The sequence below is a fragment of the Chlorocebus sabaeus genome, chromosome 9 (genome assembly GCF_047675955.1).
Source record: "Chlorocebus sabaeus isolate Y175 chromosome 9, mChlSab1.0.hap1, whole genome shotgun sequence".
Taxonomy (NCBI): Eukaryota; Metazoa; Chordata; class Mammalia; order Primates; family Cercopithecidae; genus Chlorocebus; species Chlorocebus sabaeus.
Window position 1 is genome coordinate 79160203 of NC_132912.1, and position 19571 is coordinate 79179773.

The following is a 19571-nucleotide window of genomic DNA, read 5'->3' on the forward strand; positions in this document are numbered from 1 at the left end:
AGAAATAAGTACTACTGTCTTTACTTAGAATGAAATAAACTAAAGCCTTACACAAAGAATAATTATAATGCATTTTATTTTCTCAGAGAGCATTAAAGTTCCTGTAGTTGGCAGCAATATAAGTTCATTTGTTCATTAAATAAGCATTTATTGTACCAGATGCTGTGATGGTGGTTTTATAAAAAATAGAAAATATATATAGTTGTATGAAAACAATATAAAATGACATTTAGAGAACCAAATAATTTTTCACAAATTAAGTCAGAGAGTGTGGAAAGCCTGCAGAATCAGAATACAATCAGTAAGTTAGGCTTGTTGACAAGGAACATTTCAGAGGTAAATGATTTCTGAGGTACTGGTGGTTATGAGTGCAGAAAAGAAAGATGTGCTTTTCAGGTTGAAAGGGTATCATGATGGTGATAGTTGGGATTTCAATTGGAACAATTCATTTAGGAGGATGCCATGATTTTCTTTTGTTCTAAAATATTTTATGAGAAAGATAGTATGTAGATCCTCAAATGAATTCATATTTCGTCACTATAACTAGTTTAGTAATAGTGAAACATATTGCTGGAGTTTGTGAACAACTTCAGTTGTAATAAAGCTTGTGCTTGCTTTAGGCCTACTCTTGGAAAATTTTAGACGGAGTGAAGTATATGGGGTACTAATTTTGCTATCAGTTTATATCATTATTTGGGAATATGACTTTATTTTTAAAAATTGCAACAACAAACAATGAAAATTATAATTAAGAGTCACATTCAGCAGTATCTTCTCTTTACAAAACCTAAATGTAGACAATCTTCACGGGCTTTGGAAATACAAAGAAAGATTTCATTGCAATGGATTTTCTCAACCCATTTGAAATTCCTCCTTGTCTCTTCTGTCATTATTTGTCTGGCGTCCTTAAGATCACTGAATAAACAAACCTATCAACTGATCTTGGCACTTTTTTCTTTTTTTTTGAGACGGAGTCTTGCTCTGTCTCCCAGGCTGGAGTGCAGTAGCCTGATCTCGGCTCACTGCAAGCTCCGCCTCCCGGGTTGACGCCATTCTCCTGCCTCAGCCTCTCGAGTAGCTGGGACTACAGGTGCCTGCCACCACACCCGGCTAATTTTTTTTTTTTTTTTTTTTTTTTTTTTTTTTTGTATTTTTAGTAGAGATGGGATTTCACCGTGTTAGCCAGGATGTTCTTGATCTCCTGACCCTGTGATCCACCAGCCTCGGCCTCCCAAAGTGCTGTGATTACAGGCGTGACACACCATGCCCGGCCTGATCTTGGCACCTTTTAAAACATTCTCATTTATATTCAGTTTTCCATTTTGGGGGGAATTCTCGTTAGCTCTTGGCCATTTAGTTGTGGCTTACTTGCCAGGGGAAAGGCTCTTGCAAAGGGCTTTGGGAAGGGAGGTGGTGATGAGGGACATGCTAGTTAAGACGATTAATGGGTGGTGGCTGGGGTCACACTGGTGACTTCCCAGGCATTCAGAGGCTTTGTGTTCTGCAAAAGCACTGGGTTCACTCTGAGGAACTGAAGAGAGATAGAGGAAATACTGAGGCTGTTATATTGGTCATCATATTCCCCTTACACACTAACAGAAAGCCCTTGCCAAGCAGCCTTGATGGAAATCGTACATGTTAAGGCCCAATTAGACAAATGAGTCTACATGTAAGAAGGACAGACAACCTTTGCATTGTTAGACAGGTTTAGGGACTTACAAAACAATATCATGACCTAGTTTTTTGATTTCCATGAAAATAAATTTTTATAAATTGCTCCAGAAATTTTACTGAGAACATGCAAAATCTCACTTAACATGAGATTTTGAAACTTGGGTCTAGTATTCTTACAATTTCACTCTGTTTTTGTAGAGGAGAAAATATTGAGAAATGAAATACAAATAAAATCTGGATTTAATTAAAGTACATTTTGAATATTTTTTTGCTTCACTTAAATATTATCCATTTTCAGATATATACATATAATCAGAAGACAGAAAAACACTAAACAGGGTAGTGATATGGCTGATTTTTCTTCTATAAGCTTATTTATATCGTTGTTTGTTTATAAAAATGAGTAGATGATATTTTTTCAATAAGAAAACATTAATAATTGTCATTTTTAGAAAGAGGAAAATGGAATCCTAATTCTAGACTAATGGTGAGTCAAAGTAAATAAAATTTACTACAGGGCTAAATTGCTAAATGTCATGACATATCATTTTGTAGAAAACATTATAATTTGTTGAAATGACAACTTTGTACGGTAAATAATATTTTACTTTTGGATGAAATGAACTGACAAAAGCAATGAGTAAAGCTTTTCAAGAGCTTGGAGCAGTGTCTAATATGTAGCAAGACCTGTATATACACACATATACCTATATATTTCATAAACAAATAAAACAAAACAAATGAATTTTTAAATAAACAAGTAAATATATAAAGAAAAATTCCTTTGAGATGGTGCTCCTGTTTGTGTACTTGGGAGAGAATTGGTAGGTAGGCTAAGAGCTATGGAATTAAAACAAAAAAACACAACTTCATGGAAAAGAAAGATTTTAAGAGGGTTTATATGAAAAATAGTTGAACAACGTAATTTGGCATTAAAGAATTCATGTTGGACAACTTTGGTATTCTGACAGGTAATTGGGATTGTTATAAATCTGAGTTTCTAACGGCAGATAGCTCACTGGTAATAGGGTATTGTCCATTTGTAAAAATTTTTCACTTGGACATGTCTTAGTCATTGAATCATATACTTATCAGCTTTTTATCAGTCCAATATATTGTATGTTTATAAACAGTTATCCAGAAACCTGATATAAATGATTTGTGAGTTGGCCAGAACTTTCCATGGTATTAGTCGTCATACAAGGTACTCTATATCTGCTTACTCTTGATGCCATCAAGACAAAGACTAAAATAAAATCTGGTTTATTAATTTTTAAACTTTGCACTCTTCTTCGTTCTAAAAATGAATTGCACTGACAACACATGATCAAGAATACTGCAAACCCTCAAAATAATAATTAGTGGCAATGATATCACACTAAAATATTACGTTTTTCATAGGAGCAGAACATATAAAATTAGTTTTCGTCTGTAAAACTTCCAATAAAAATCAGTTTTGATGATATTTCAAGAAGAAATTTTTAGTCAAACCAACAACAGAGTGTCAAAAAAGTAGAAACTGTAAATCAACCAGAGCCTTATCAAATCGCTAATTGTTTGTGGCAAGCTCATCATATGCCAGATACTCTGGAAGGAGCAGAGAGTATACGGCCAGCCCTTCATATATGCAGGCTCCACATCTGCGTATTCAACCAACTGCAGATCAAAAATATTTGGGGAAAAAAAAATACAACAATGTGACACTAAAACATAATACAAATAAAAAACAATACAGTACAGCAATTATCTACATACCATTTACACCTATATCAGGTATTATAAGTAATGTAGAGATGATTTAAAGTATAGGGAGGATGTGCATAGGTTTTACACAAATACTACACTATCTTATATAAAGAAGTTAGGCATTCATAGTGTTTGCTACCTGTGGGGTTTCTAGAACCAATCCCTCCCAGATACTAAGAGATGACTGCAATTTTGAGCAGACAGACCCAGTTCTGGTGCTTGCATTATTTAGAATTGCTTGGAGTCAACACTTAAATGATATCAAATACACACACATCTACATATACACATATGTAATTATAAATATTGAAAATTTATGGCCCAGAAGTGACCAGAGAGGGCTAATTTAGACTTAAGGAATAAGGAAAGTTTTCTGAAGTCCCATATAACTGATATGTGGTAGAGGTTGAGGGATAAAAGACTACAAATAGGGTGCAGTGTATATTGCTCGGGTGATGGGTGCACCAAAATCTCACAAATCACCACTAAATAACTTACTCCACTAAATAACTTACTCATGTAACCAAACACCACCTGTACCCCAATAACTTATGGAAAATAAAAAATAATTTCAAAAATAAAAATAAAAATAAATTTTAAAGAAGTAGGAGAGGCGGGTATTTCTAAAGCGAGAAATACGTGTGTGAGGGCTTCAGTTAGGATGGCGCTTTGGTTTTTTTCGAGGACTGGAAGAAGAACACTGTTACATGAACACAGTTGGAAGAATGGCAAGCAACAGAGCCCAAGAGGTGGGCAGGGCCCTGAGTGGGCAGCATCTTGTAGGTCGTGATGGGTAAATGCTCCATGCAAACCATGGCAGTGTGACAGTAATTGCATCAACATTGATTGTGAAGTTAGGCATAATGATGTTTATATTCAACAGTACAAAGAAAAGGGCCCTTGATTCAAGGAGTTTTATATAGGTTTAGTTTTTTGTTTTTTGTTTTTTTGTTTTGTTTTGTTTTGTTTTTTGTTTGTTTTTTTTTTTTTTTTTGCTTTTTTTTGAGACAGAGTCTCACTCAATTGCCCAGGTTGGAGTGTGGTGGTGTGATCTTAGCTCACTGCAACCTTCACCTTCTGGGTTCAAGCAATTCTCCTGCCTCAGCCTACAGAGTACCTGGGATTACAGTTGCAAGTCACCATGTCCAACTAATTTTTGTATTTTTAGTAGAGATGGGGGTTCACCATGTTGGTCAGGCTGGTCTCGAACTCCTGACCTCAAGTGATTCACCCCCGCTTGGCCTCCCAGAGTTCTGGGATTAAGGCATGAGCCAGTGTGCACGACCTTATACAGGTTTAGTTTTCAGAATCATGGTTTAAAAATATAAGTCATTATAAATTATATGAAGAAACAGTGTCCTAATTGGGTGTCCTCTAAGAGTTCTTCATAAGCTTAAGTAACAAATATGTAGCCATGAGTACATTTTCAGAGCTGAGTCTAGGGAAAGCAGCAAGTACATTTGTTGAGCACCTAAGGTGTCAATCTCGTGGCATACATTGTCTTATTTAATCCTCATAACCACACTATGAGATGGGTATTATTTTCTCCGTCTTACAGATGAGGACATTCAGTTTCAGGGAAGGTTGTGAATTTCCAAAGATGAGTGCATGGAAAAGGCAGGATTCAAATTTGGGTCTTCTAAGTTTCTGAAATTTATACTGGGTCTTACTAACATATAATATTTCAAGGGTCATAGCTAGAAGAGGTTACTTGATACCAGACTTCTTGAAATGAAAGATCCTTGTAGACATCAGTAGTCTTTATTCACTTTATTTGCTCAGTCCTTCTTTCCTTTATAAATTCAGGCATTCAAATATTTAGGCATTTGCTTAATAAGCATTAATTTGAGACTTAGTAAGACACTATGATTCCACTGGGGAGAAGAGAAAATGAAGGAGTGGGAAGAGGAAAGAGATATAAAGATATATAAGACTAAGGACCTTTCTTCATAGAACTTATATTAGGAAAGCAAAATCTAATATACATGTAACTATAAAACAGTACAGCATGTGTTGGGCCACAAGAGAAATACAGGTTAAGATTAATTCCGTGTGCCTTTCAAATACAAGTAGAATGTTGGTGGATAGACGTGCAAGAGAAAGACATTCCAAAATAAGCTTTCATAATTTTGGGAGATATTTGCTGTAAAACCATTGCAGAACCTGTCTCCTTAGATTAACCAAACTAAAAGAGCAGAAAGCACTTTGTTCTTACCAGAGACACACGAGGCTGAGAATTGAGTTGAATATAATTAATTCTTGGGCCCTCAATATGATTCCTTTTTCCTAACCCCTTTCTTCATTAGGTCAAATAATCTAATAAAGAGGATTGAAGTGAGAGGAACTTTCCAAAGCATTTTGTTTGTTTTATTTAACATACACAGTCGATTGTAACTACTGAGTTGCTCAACTTGATAGGATGTGGTAAGGGAAGAGGAAGGAAAAGTGGAGATAAGACCAGATAATGGTCTTCGAATATCAGATTATGGAGTTTAGATTTTCTATTAGGCAACACAAAACATCTTGAATCTTGAAGTTTGTTTGTTTATATAACCAGTTTCCCAGTTAGAGGAAATACGTTGAAACAGGATAGTACTTTTTTCCAATTATAGAAATAAATCTTATGCATAGAAGATGTTAAGGGTGTTGTTTGTTTTATTTTTAACCTTTTTCAAGAGCTATTATATGTTCAGGCTATGGTTTCCCTAGATTATTATTGTTACATTATTGTTAGGGAGGGGTTAGTCTCAAAATTAATCCCAAGAGACTCAACAAAATTGCAATCCAGCCAACATTTGATGTCTCCAAACAAAAATATGCATATTCCTACTGTCCCTGTGACCTAGAATTCACTTTCTTTCCCTGTTTCACAAGGGAAATACTATCTCCTGATGTTTCCTTTGATATGTGAGGTCAAAAAGTTAATTGTTCTTTTCTTTTTAAGAGCATGCTAAACATGGGTTTTCGATATCTCTCCACAGCTTCACCATCCTCCAAGACAGATTTTAATAATATCATGACCCATAACCTTTTGTTTCGAAATTGGTTTTCACAGGAAATCAAAGGTGGAGGAGTATCTATATTAAACATTGATTTTTTAAGAGACCTCTCTTTCTCTTGCCTTTTCTCCCTTCCTTTCTCTAGAAGTTGAAAAAATTTATTAGTGAAAGAATTAATAGCCTTTAAAAATATCATTCTAAATTTTCTCTTTTCATTTCACTTTTCTCTCCTGAATTATAATAACATAGTTTGGGTAACATTTCATCTCAAATAATTCTACTTGTTGAGCAATTAACATTTCTATTTTCTAGGTCATTTCAAACTATTGCTGTGTATTAAAAGCATTTTAATACAATTATAGTGACATAACTTTGACTTTGAGATGTTCTGTAATGCAAGAGTCCTCTAAAATAAAGTTCAATTTGTTTTGTTTGCTTGTTTGTTTTTTCTTGAGACGGAATCTTGCTCTGTTGCCTAAGCTGGAGTGCAGTAGCCAATCTCAGTCCACTGCAACCTCTGCCTTCTGGGTTCAAGCAATTCTCCTGCCTCAGCCACCCGAATAGGTGGGATTACAGGCCCACACTACCATGCCTGGTTATTTTTTTGTATTTTTAGTAGAGACAGGATTTCACTATGTTGGTCAGGCTGGTCTCGGACTCCTGACCTCAAGTGATCCACCTGCCTCGGCCTCCCAAAGTGCTGGGATTACAGGCCTGAGCCACTGTGCCCGGACCAATTTGAAGAAATAAATTTGGAAAATATGTTATTTTTCTTATTTCAGCATTTTAAGGAAACATTTATGTGGTACCATGTCTGATAATAATACTAGTAATATCTACCTATTATTGAATTCCCACCGCTGCCAGGCACTGCTTTACAGGAAGTAAAATAAAAAATTCTGTGAGATGAATGTAACTGCTGAATTGTGTCCCCTTCCAGATTTCTAGATTTAAGTCCTAATCCCAAATGTGACAATATTTGGAGATTAATTTGGTCATTAAGGTTAAACAAGGTCATAAAGATAGGGTCCTAATCCAATAAAACTGAAGGCTTTATAAGAAGAGGAAGAGACAGATATCTGAGGACACGTGGAGAAGTCACTGTCTACGTGTCAGGAAGGGAGCCCTCACCAGAATCCCACTCTTCTGGCCCCTTAACCTCAGACTTCCAGCCTCCAGAGATACTGAGAAAATTAATGTCTGTAGTTTAAGTCACGTAGTCTATGGTATTTTTGTACAGCAGCCTGCGTTGGCTGATACAGTGACATTTTTGTGGATTAGGAAACAAACTGAGAGGTCAGTGCCAAAACCGGCATTTAAACCTGAGTGTGTTGGATCACAAAAGTCCACTCTTCAGATTCCTCTCTGAATTTTGAATGAGAAAACAGTGAATATAGATATCTTTAAAAAATACCAAAGACTTACACTGTTGGTTGGTTGTGTTTTTATTTTATAGGTTTAGCAAATCATGCACAAAGCCAATGGGTTACTCTCATTCTTAGTCCTTATCATCTGATTTTTGTGTTCTAGCACCATTTTATTGTTTGAGCTCCCAGAATTCCAGGTTAATGTTGAAAAATGTAGCCAAATCTTGAAATTGTAATGTCTAATAAATCTAAGATTTACTGCTGCTGTGTTTGCTTTTTGTAAAACTTATTAAATACAAAATATCCAGTGTTGTGCCTGAAACTAATTGGCAGTGTCCCATTAAACCATATCAAAATTAATGTCTATTAATTGGGTTAGAAATTCAGTGAGAATGACAGCTGCTAGTGCCTTTTACAGTTACTTTGTTTCTTTGTAATCCATATGGCAGAAATCACATAATGCTTTTTCCTTCATTGAAATAAACACTTGAGATAAAAAGGTTCCACTCAATGTGGTCAGAGTATGTGCATTGGTTTTTCATTCTTCCTCTTAATTTTTTTTTGAAAAATTAGCTTAAATTAGCTAAACTATTTTTTCTTCTCTCTTTTCACAGGTTTTCGCCAGCCATATTTTTATATCTGATTAGCATCGTTCCATCATTATGGCTTCTTGAATTGCACCATGAGACCCAGGTACTTCTTTTTGGAAAGTAGGAATTGACATATTCAGCAATAAGCTACTTTCACAGTATGATCCAATTTATTTCAGGAATGCACTTTTCTAAGTAACTGGAGTTATCAAGAGTTAAATAAATAAGAGGCTATCAGCAAAAGGAAGTGAATCCATGATTTGCCAATAAAAGCCCCAATAAAAAATATTACGTTTTTGTAAGATTTAGGATTATATAGTGAATTAACATTTTGTGTTAGAGATCTTATTACTAAGACTTCCCCTGGCCCCCACCCTATAGGTGGGGGCCTACAGGTAGAGTTTACCTGGGGGTATGGAAATTTAATTTCAACCCTTCCAGCTTCAGTGAGTTTCTATGTTGTGCTAAGAATGGGCACGCCTCAATGATCTGGCATTCTGTAAAGTGACACTTTTAGGAATTTCAAAAACAGAAACAAAACCCTTATCTGTACTCAGCTATATAAATACAATTAAACTTATAGGAGCCATTTAAAATAGTCTGTTTTAAAATGGAGGTTATACAGATTACAGGAGATTAATTTTTGGGAGTCCCACGGGCTGCCTTAGTAAAATAGAAATTCTTTTCTAGAGCCCTGAAACTAAGATTAAAGGAGAGGAGTCGTAGGACCCACGATGTGGAAGGTGGGCTTATATGTGTTAGAAGATCACATTGTCCTAAAAATAAAATAGTAGCTTCCGGCCGGGCGCGGTGGCTCATGCCTATAATCCCAGCACTTTGGGAGGCCGAGGCGGGCGGATCACGAGGTCAAGATGGAGACTATCCTGGCCAACATGGTGAAACCCCGTCTCTACTAAAAATACAAGAATTATCTGGGCCTGGTGACGCATGCGTGTAGCTTCAGCTACTCGGGAGGCTGAGGCAGGAGAATCGCTTGAACCTGGGAGGTGGAGGTTGCAGTGAGCCGAGATTGCATCACTGTACTCCAGCCTGGCAACAGAGCCAAACTCCGTCTCAAAAAAAAAAAAAAAAAAAAGCAGCTTCCAATAAGAGTCCCTAATTTATTACAGAGATTTTAAAAACAGCTGTTTTCTACGCAGACATCTCTAATAAGCAGTCTCTAGGTTGGGTGCAGTCATATACTGCTGTTGATGTTCCTGTTCAACGCTGGGGAGGCCAAGTTACTAAAGTTCATCAGATTCCCGCTTTGACTTCATAGTTCAGGTTACAGGACTACGTTACAGAGAAATGTGGTTATGACCTAATAATATTTTGGCACCTTCACTGATAAAATACTTTTAAAAAGATCTGCGAGAATTTGGACTTACATAGATTTCTTTGTTATAGTTGGTCATTTTATAGCAAGGTTAAGCCTCCAATATGTAACCCTATCTGCCTCCAATGTATAACCTTATCTGCAAAAGGCTTGCTCCAAATTATAGGCACACAAAGGGGAATTTAGTTCTGTGGACTACTTCTGAAGAATTCCACAAGCAAGTACCAAGAATGTAGGGATGAAGAAAACATTTTTCTCCCTTCAATCTCCTGCTAAAAATCACTAAAGTCATATAGGCTATTCCTATGTCTGTAGCAAAAGTGTTTTTGTAACTGTACATTTTTGGTTCAAGTTATCATAGCTTTTTAAAACTATACTGTAAGGAGTTAGGGGACTGTTTCCATCTCTTTACTACTTACTACTTTCAAGGGTATGAAAATAAGCTCTAGTGATTTGAATCAATTGTTTCTTTCACTCCAATTCTGTGACATGGCTATCATACACAATAACCATTCATTTCCCTAAATGCTTTTATAATATAAATTCGTTGCACAATTAATTGATATACAGGTCAAATCCCATTACAACAAATAACGTGCAACCAAAAGCTCCCTTTTTAATTAAAAAAAGATTTTTGAGCCCCAAGCAGTAGCTCTCTAATTTTCATACTACAAAAGAAATTGAACCTTTAGTAGTCATGGATTTGACTCATTTTGACACAGAATTAAAATGAATGCCCAGAGATTGAATTGGGCAGACTGAGCAGAAATGAAAGTAGAAAAATAGTAAGAGAGAAAAAAAGCATTGGAATTGCAGTTAAAGAAAGAAGAAATGGCAGAATAAAGGGAGTTACAGCAATTCTTCTAGTGTACTCATTTAGAACATTTTGGGAGTGATAATAATCACTTTTCTTCAGGTAGTCTCCTGTACTTTCACAAGTGTTTTCACATACATGGACCCAACAACTACAGAAGTTAGGCATGATACGTACATTTCTATTTTAAAGACAAGGATCCTGAGACTCAGAAAGGTTAAGTAATTTTCCTAAGTTGATACAGTAAATACACAATAATGCTGGGGCCTAGAACCTAACGGATATCTAGTCCATTAAACCATATTGCCCTTCTCAGCTATCTGTTCTGTGTTTTAGAGGCATTTGCATCAGAATTATCTGAGTTGTTCATTGTAGAAAAGAGTAGTTTTATTTTCTTTCACATTTTCCCTTTACTCTATATACTATATGTTCTAACCCATGACTTGGCATTAAGAAAACATCCTGACCTATTTCATGAGACATTTCTCCTAGATGACTAATTTCTTACCTTCATTGCTGAATCTGGTTGGGTCTACATGTATGGGAACAAAACGTTCATGACAATGATTGTGACCTTAGCTCTCAGGTCCATTTAAGAAGTGACAAGATTAAAGTAATGGAAACATTCTGGTCTTCTTGTTGTCACAATTTCTTGGACACAGAGGAATATTTTTGAAGCTGATAAGAGTTTAATAGACACAGCCTATTAAAAAAAAAAGGCATGTTGATACCCAGATAATCTACGTGAACTCACCTATACAAGGCAGAATGTAAACAGTATAATCCTCAAAACAATACAAGTCAGGCTAGGTTTTAAGAGTGAAGTCACTTGTTCATTGCAGTCCCAATGTAGAGGTCACTTGGAGGAAAATCTTATCAATCTGTGACAAATAGAGTAACAGGAGTGGAGAGCAACTCAGATAAGTCTTAATACCATAATATGGACTATGAATCTATTTGCTTCCACGTTATCTTCTACTGCACTAAAGCATGGCCTTTTTTCTTAAATAAAAAGATGTTTATGTATTTTTAGTTTTAAGAATGTCAAAAACATATTAAGGTCACCACTTTTAATACATAGTCTGTTTTCATGCTTACAGAATGGTCCAAATGTTTTTCCTATGGAAATAAATAAAGTCACCAACATGCTTTGCAATGAAAATTTGTTGCTTGGTTAAAGATTTAATTTTTATCTTCATTATCTGTTTTTGGAGCCTTAGCTGCACACAGATACACACACACACAAAGTGTGCAAACAACTGTATTTTTGCTCCTACAGATATGGCATATGGCCATTTTTCTTAATTATTTTTGTCATTTCAACCATAATACTAGTTGTTTGGATAGAGGGTAGAAAAAAACAGCTTCTTGCAGACTTTCTTTTCTGCTTTTTCAAGTAGCTTATAGAATAGTCGATGATGTATCCAGAATGATTAAGAAAAATACACTTTTTACAGCTTTAATTTTTTAAAAAAATAAGTCCTCTCTAAATACAAATGTATGATCGTGGATGTATGGCGGTTGTAGTGGTGGTGGTGGTGAATGTGTGTGTGTGTTACAAAATATGTTAGCACTGCAGATGTTTGAAAAACCTTCAACTTTTTTTTAAGCCAGTTTGTAAAATATGCATTGGGTACAGCTACATTTTCAAGTGTCACCCCTTTCTTCTCTTATATAATTTTTCCTTCTCTTACTTTACCTCGGATTCCCAGCATACGGTGGATAAATATCATGCACAATTCACCTGCAGAAATTCTCATACAAAATGAAGAAACAAAAAAGGAAAAATGCCACTTTTTATGTCTATTGTTGAATTTTCCATAAACCTGAATTGGCTTTTACACTGTCACTAGAATGTATGTTTTGGTGGGTGAACATGCTAATTTTTTAGGTTGTTTCAGTGCTTGACAGGATTAAAAATGATTGTATTATTTACTTAAGCAATATGATATTTTAGATAAAGAGGCTTCTGGATAAGAAACAAACTCTTAAAATACTATATACACACACAGACACACACTGTGGAATACCACACAGCTATAAAAATAGCAAAATCATGTCCTTTGCAGAAACATGAATGAAGCTGGAGGCTAGTATTCTAAGCAAACTGACACAGGAACAGAAAACCAGATACCACATGTTCTCACTTATAAGTGGGAGCTAAAAACTGAATACACATGGACACAAAGATGGGAACAACAGACACTGGAGACTACTTGAGAGGGGAGGGATGGAGGGAAGTGTGAATTGGAAGGCTGCTTATCAGGTACTCTGCTCACTACCTGGGTGATGGAATTCTTTATACACCAAGCCTCAGCAACATGCAATTTACCCATGCACGTGAACCCCCAAAACCTAAAATAAAAGTATAAAAAGAAAAAAAAATCACCATAATTTCCTTGACCAGGATCATATATGTTTTATTGCTGTCACTGGTTATTTGTTCGGTTTTAAATTCTTGCAGGGTTTAAGAAAGGAATCTCAGTTACCAATCTACAAATTCTACAGCTCTCTGCAATGACTCAGTATTTGCATCCTCATCGACCTAAGGAAAAATAAGATTTTGTATAGTTGACACTCTTTTCATATAGATTAAAAAGTGGATTTCCATCTCAGGCCTATATTCTGATTTTTGGAAATGTTTATGCATATGCTGTTAAACTTTGCATATCTGCTCATAATCTCTTGAACAGATTGAACTCTATGTACTATATGTTATGAGACATACTGTATGTTTTGAGTTCTACCATATTGTGCTAATTTTTTGCCACAATTGCCTTCCCCAACCCCATTCTTAGTATTGCAGTATCCAGGCTGAAGGAACATCACAGAATATCAGCAGAAAAGAAGTCTTCAATCAAACATTGACTTCCAATGAACAAATCAGTAGAGCTGATGATCTCATTGAGACGGTGAGAGCTTTTCCACTGTATATTAAAGGATCTAGCAAATGGTAGACTTGGTATAATTCTCAATTACCTGCTATACACCTCTCCCAGCTAATTCTTTTCAGAAGAAAGTTATCCATTATTTGGCTCAGGAATTCACAAAATAATTATATTTTTAAATTATTAAACATATTTAATATGCATAAATATATACATTGATACATTATGTATAAATAGATGCATTTAACCTGCCTCATTAAGGAACACTTGAAGAGGATAACGTGTGCACAATGAGAGACATATACATTTATGAAGCAATTATATAATTAAAAAATTGGGATATGATAATTTTAAGACTTTCTTTTTTAGAGGAATATTAGATTCACAGCAAAAATTGAGAGGAAGGTATAGAGATTTCCCATATACTCTGTATTCATGTACAGCCTCCTCATCCATCAATACCCTGCACCACAGTGGTGCATTTGTTAAAACTGATAAACCTACATGACATTGTTGTGGATGCCAATAAAAATGGCATTTTGTTTTTAATTTCAAATTTCACTTATTCTTTGCTGGTATATAGGAAAGAGATTGACTTTTGTATATCAACCTTTTATCCCACAACCTTGCTATAAACGTTTACTAGTTCCAGGAGGTTTTTTTTTTTTTTTTTTTTTTTTTTTTGCCAGTTCTTTGGGATTTTCTACCTAAACAATTATGTCAACTGTGAACAGAGACAGTTTTATTTCTTTTATTTTATTTCTTCCCTATAAGTTTTATTTTATTTTCTTGTCTAATTGAATTAGCTAGGGACTCCACCATATGTATTTTGTAGCTGTTTATTAATAAAATAGAGAAGATTTCTGGCCAAAACAGAATCCCTTTCTTTTTTTTCATAAAGCTGTTATTTGGCAAACTGACCATGACCTGTTTAAAAAGGAAAAGGCCCCTATCACTGAAACGTATTTTCAATAATGAGATGTACTATTAGTTCTGTGAGGTTTAGTGGAATGAACCTTGGGTTCTAATTCAAGCTCCAATCACAATTTATTTACATCAGTCTGGACAAATCATTTAGTTTCTCTCTCAGTTTTTCATCTGACAATCAAAATTATTAATATTTACTAGTGTGCTTCCTGTATAAATTAAATATGATGTATGTAAAGTTTCATAGTACTGATATAAGAAGGAGTACAAATGGAAGATTATTCATTTTCATGTCTGGCTTCAATCAGGATAGCATCATGCCTCATCTCCTATCCTCCCTTGTGCATTTGATATCAGCAAGTGATGGAGAGGGATAAATGAATTTTGCACAAACAGTTAAGTCACTTGCATAAGTAAGTTGGAATCATTATCCACTGGAGACCTAAGTCCTTGTAGGGGCAATAGTACACTTTGAGACTTCTTTAGAAGGTAATTGGGCAAGAGTTGTCATCCAGAATACATTGGTGGGATGTAAGTTTTTATAGGTCTAAGTATAATGGCAGAGTAAAATTTGCTTGCTGGCTTATGGATTATTGAATAGTATGTTATGTACTCAGAATAAAAATAATTTTATAGCTATTCTCTTTCTTTACATTTAGGTAATCGATAAACATTACATTTTTATGTTTAGCTATAATAGAGGTTTAAAGCAAAAAAAACAAAAGGGAAGATTTGTACAATGCTAAAAATATTTCAAGATTAGTAAATTCAGATTTTAAAATCTATTAAAAATATAGGAAATTTTTGTGCTATTAATATGGATTTTGTAGAACATTGCTATGTGTTATTTTTTGTTACACAGTGTAATAAAATGAGACATGATCTTTAAAACATTGTAAAATTGGTTCTTTAAATACCATATGGTACAATCCCACTCTTAAGTTTAAGGCTTAAATTACTTGCTAGTTATAGGCACCTCCATCTTAAGGACCACATTAGCTTTTTATTTTTTCCAGAGTGTTCAGCTGAAAGGCATTTTACTTTCTTTAGCAAGTAAAGAATAGCTCCTGAAAATGACTGTCTACAAAAGCAAACTCTTGATTGAAATCATGGTGAAGAAAATATTTCTTTCTCAGGTGGTGGCTCATAATCCTTCTGTCTGTATGACACTTCTGTTAAACAGGCCAAAGTATTTGTGAATAACTTATCTACAGTTTGTGAGAAAGTTTGGACATTGGGACTCCATCAAACATTCCTGTTAATGCTAATAATTGGAAGATGGCTTTTACCCATTGGAGTCGGGATCACTCGAGATCAACTCTCTCAACTTCTTCTTATGTTTGTGGGGACAGCGGCTGACATACTGGAATTCACAAGTGAGACCCTAGAAGAACAAAATGTGAGGTGAGCATTCCTTGCAACAAAAACACCTTGTTTTCAGGGTCAAGACCATGCACCTGTCTCTTGGTTCTGTGACTTGTATATCACATGAATTCGAATTTTTAGTATATTTTATATGCAATGTTAGGATCAGAGAATTTGCTGCTATTTGCATATTAGAAACCAGCACAGTCTTTATGCTTTTTGACAAATACATAAAGGAGATTTCTGCCATAGAAAGAGACACATAATATTTTCTGTGGGCGAGAACAGAAAGGCTCTGCATGTTTTCATGACTACAGGTTAGATAGAGTCATGGTTCTCTGAAAACCTGAAGTGGAATGACCATCCCTAGCCCCTCTTTTCCACTCCTAAGTGTGAGAAGCATAGCCAATCATAAAAGCCTCTCCTAGAACACAGCACAGTTACAGTTTAAGAGAGCACTGAGAGAAGACATGGAGAAGTCTCTTCCTATCCATTTGGGGATTTGCATTCCCTGGTGTAAATGGAGAATGGGGCAGAGGTTTTATTTTACTAAATTTTATTTTTAGTCAGTTTTGTTCAAAGTGCCCAAAGGCTTTCTGGTGTAGAGGCCTATAAATTAAAACTTATTGAGTTGGTACTTTTATTTTTGCCACAAGCAAATAAACTCAGAATCCATGATCACATCTGTTTACGGAACGACTTCCTTACCATTAGGGATTTAAGTCTCAATGCCTGAATATACTTTAAGCTTGGGTTGTTTTGCACTATGCCATAAAAATAAATTGGAATGAGGCTGGCTTTTAATGCTACAGTTTACTTATGCTGTGCTTCTCAAACAACAAAACATAAAGCTCCACAAAATACACTAACTTACCAAGTAAATTTAATATCCCAATTATAGCACAAATTATATTTATAACCATGAGCTACCTTTACAAGATAATTTCCTGTTTCATTTATACTAATTTTTCTCATAGCTTATTAAGTTGACATATTTTTTTAAAAAATCCAATCTAAATTGATTCATTATCATCATAGTGTTGATTTTAGTTCTGTAGTTTTAATGTCTTAAGTATGGTCAATGCTTTACATTGTAAAATGTATTTTCAAATAAAATACAATGTTGTTACAAGAAAAACTTCAAGAAATCATGACAGAGCATATAAAAGTGACAGGGACATCACAAAACAAACATAATTAACTCCACCTATGTAGAAATAAACATGTACATGCAAAACATTTAGGGAGATGGGAGAAAACATAGGGTAGTAAAAGAGGTAGTAAGGAGGGATATGTTTTGTGGGGCCAGTCATAAAATTATAAGAAATGCCTAACTCGGTTATCTTAATGGACTGTTGGTAGTCCCATCCAGAAGTGACACCAAGGAGCAATTTATAGATCTGTGTTTTCCAATAAAGGTTGAATATTAAATAATTTTGTGAATAAAAGTAGATTTGCCCAGCAAAACAAACAAAAAACCCAAATAAACAAACAAACAAAAAAACCCCCAAATCTTGAAAACCATAAGGGATTTTTTCACTCACCCAGTATTGATTTGTTATCTAATGTGTCAAGCACTGAGCCAGGCAGAGATTGGGGAACAAATTGTGAGCAAGTATTAGTAAAAGGACACACAGGCCTATCTCAATTAAGACTATTTCAATTCAGCAAGAATTTAGGAGCACTTGATGTTTCAAGACACCATAAATACCCCCAATTTCTTCTATCACCTACAAATTAATCTGAATGCTTCATAAATATATATTTTTATCATTTTAAACTTGTATCATATCCTAGGAAAGCTGATGTTTAATGGAGCCCAATAAATTATGTCATAGTTTTTAATGGTTACTGTTTTTAAAATTTGTTTTCAATTTTCATTGTCTCAGGTTGAAGTCATTTTCATTTTTAATATTACCACATTGTGATGGTAGCCTTCTGTAGTTCCCATTCAAGTCCTATGTGCCTCTATTACTCAAATATCCACTCTCTCAAAAACCCTCCCAAAGTGAAAGCCCAAGAAGAATATAAAATTTTTCTCTCTCCTAGAAATTAGCTTCCATGTTCTGATTTCTTGTTTTGGTTCTCACCTATACTGCAAGAAGTGACACTGCAAATATCTATCTTTTCAAGGAAGAAGACCCTTAATCCTTTCCCACTGGGACATAAGCCTTCCCTTTTAGGCTCAAGAGGATAATCATGAAGAATAATCTTAATACATAAGTAAAAGATATTTATATCTAATAGAAGAAGGGATCACTTCATTGTAGTCTACTCAGCATTGCCTATTATTATGACATTTCACTTTTTCTAATGTTTTAATCCATAGTTTGGGCTGATAGATTTAGGAGAAAGCCTACAATGATATCTACATCACAAAAATATCTAAATCTCTTCCCCATTTTCTAGCTAATATGTCAAATTCTATTTTTTATTAAATAAATTTCCTTCCTTTGGCTCACATTAAAGTTCATCTACCTAAGTTTTATGCATTTACATAGATTTGTAAAGCTTCTGACTGCATTTTTTTCTTAACAGCTTTATGAAGTTATGGTTTAAATAAACCAAATTTCAACTGTAATTCTATAGTTTAATGATATTTAGTAATTATAGATTTGTTTATCCATAACCACAATCCAGGTTTAGAACATTCCCATCACTCCCAAAAGATTCCTGTGGCTGTTTGCAGTCAATCTTCACTTTTAACAGGCAACCACTGATACACTTTATGTCTCTGTGGATTTCTCTTTCTTAGAAATTTCATGGAAATTGAATTATAAAATGTGTACTCTTTTATGTGTGGCTTTTTTATGTAACATAATGTTTCTGAGATTCATCCATGTTGTTTCATGTTTAGCTCCTCTTTAGTTGCTAGTGTTCCATTAAACGCATATACCACATTTTGTTTATTCATTCAGTAGTAGATGTACATGTGGATAACTTCCGGCTTTTTGATACTAAGAATGATGTTGCTAAGAGGATTCACTGACAGTCTTTTGCCTGGCTATGTTTTCATTTCTCTTTGGTAGACACCTAAGAGTGGAATGGCTGGTTATATGCTAAGTATAGCTTTAATTTTTTAATCATCTTCTGAGATGTTTCTAAAGTAGCTGTATTAATTTATATTCCCACCAGCAATGTATGAGGATTCAATTTTCTCTACATCCTTATCAACAATTGTTTTCCCCCCAGTCTTTTTTATTATACCCTTCTGATGGATGTAGAGTGGTATCTCACCAGGACATTAATTTGCAGTTCTTTAACGACTAATGTTGCTGAGCATCTTTTCATTGGAATATTAGCTATTCATATCTCTTCTTTGGTGATGTGTCTGTATATTTTTCTTCATTTTTTATTGGATTGCCTTTTATTATTGAGTTGTAAGAATTCTTTATATATCCTTGATACAAGTCCTTTATCAAATGTCTAAATATAAATATTTCTTCCCTGTGTTCAGCTTGTTTTTTAATTTTTTAATGTTACCTTTTGAAAAACACATTTTTAAAATTTTAAAGAAGTTCAAATCTATCAATATTTTCTTTCACATTTTTGGTGTCATATCTAGGAACTATTTTCCGAACCCTAAATGAGAAATATAATTTCTTTTGTTTTCTTATTGATATGGTTTGGCTGTGTCCCCACCCAAATCTCATCTTGAATTGTAACTCCCACAATTCCCAGGTGTCATGGGAGGAACCCGGTGGGAGGTGATTGAATTATGGGAACAGGTCTTTCCTGCACTGTTCTTGTGATAGTGAATGAGTCTCACAAGATCTGATGGTTTAAAAGTGGGAGTTTCCCTGCACAAGCTCTCTTTGCCTGCTGTCAGCCACTAAGATGTGACTTGCTCCTTCTTGCCTTCCCC

The 19571-nt window shown here is 34.8% G+C and overlaps 1 protein-coding gene across 1 annotated transcript in view; it reads left to right on the plus strand.

The window, feature by feature from the left end:
• Window positions 1–19571, plus strand: part of TMEM26 (transmembrane protein 26) — a 46527-nt gene that overhangs the window by 9009 nt on the left and 17947 nt on the right. Inside the window, exons 2-4 of the mRNA XM_007963338.3 lie at window positions 8401–8479; window positions 13325–13438; window positions 15525–15745. Coding sequence (XP_007961529.3) covers window positions 8401–8479; window positions 13325–13438; window positions 15525–15745 — 414 coding nt within the window. The remainder of the gene's footprint in view (window positions 1–8400; window positions 8480–13324; window positions 13439–15524; window positions 15746–19571) is intronic.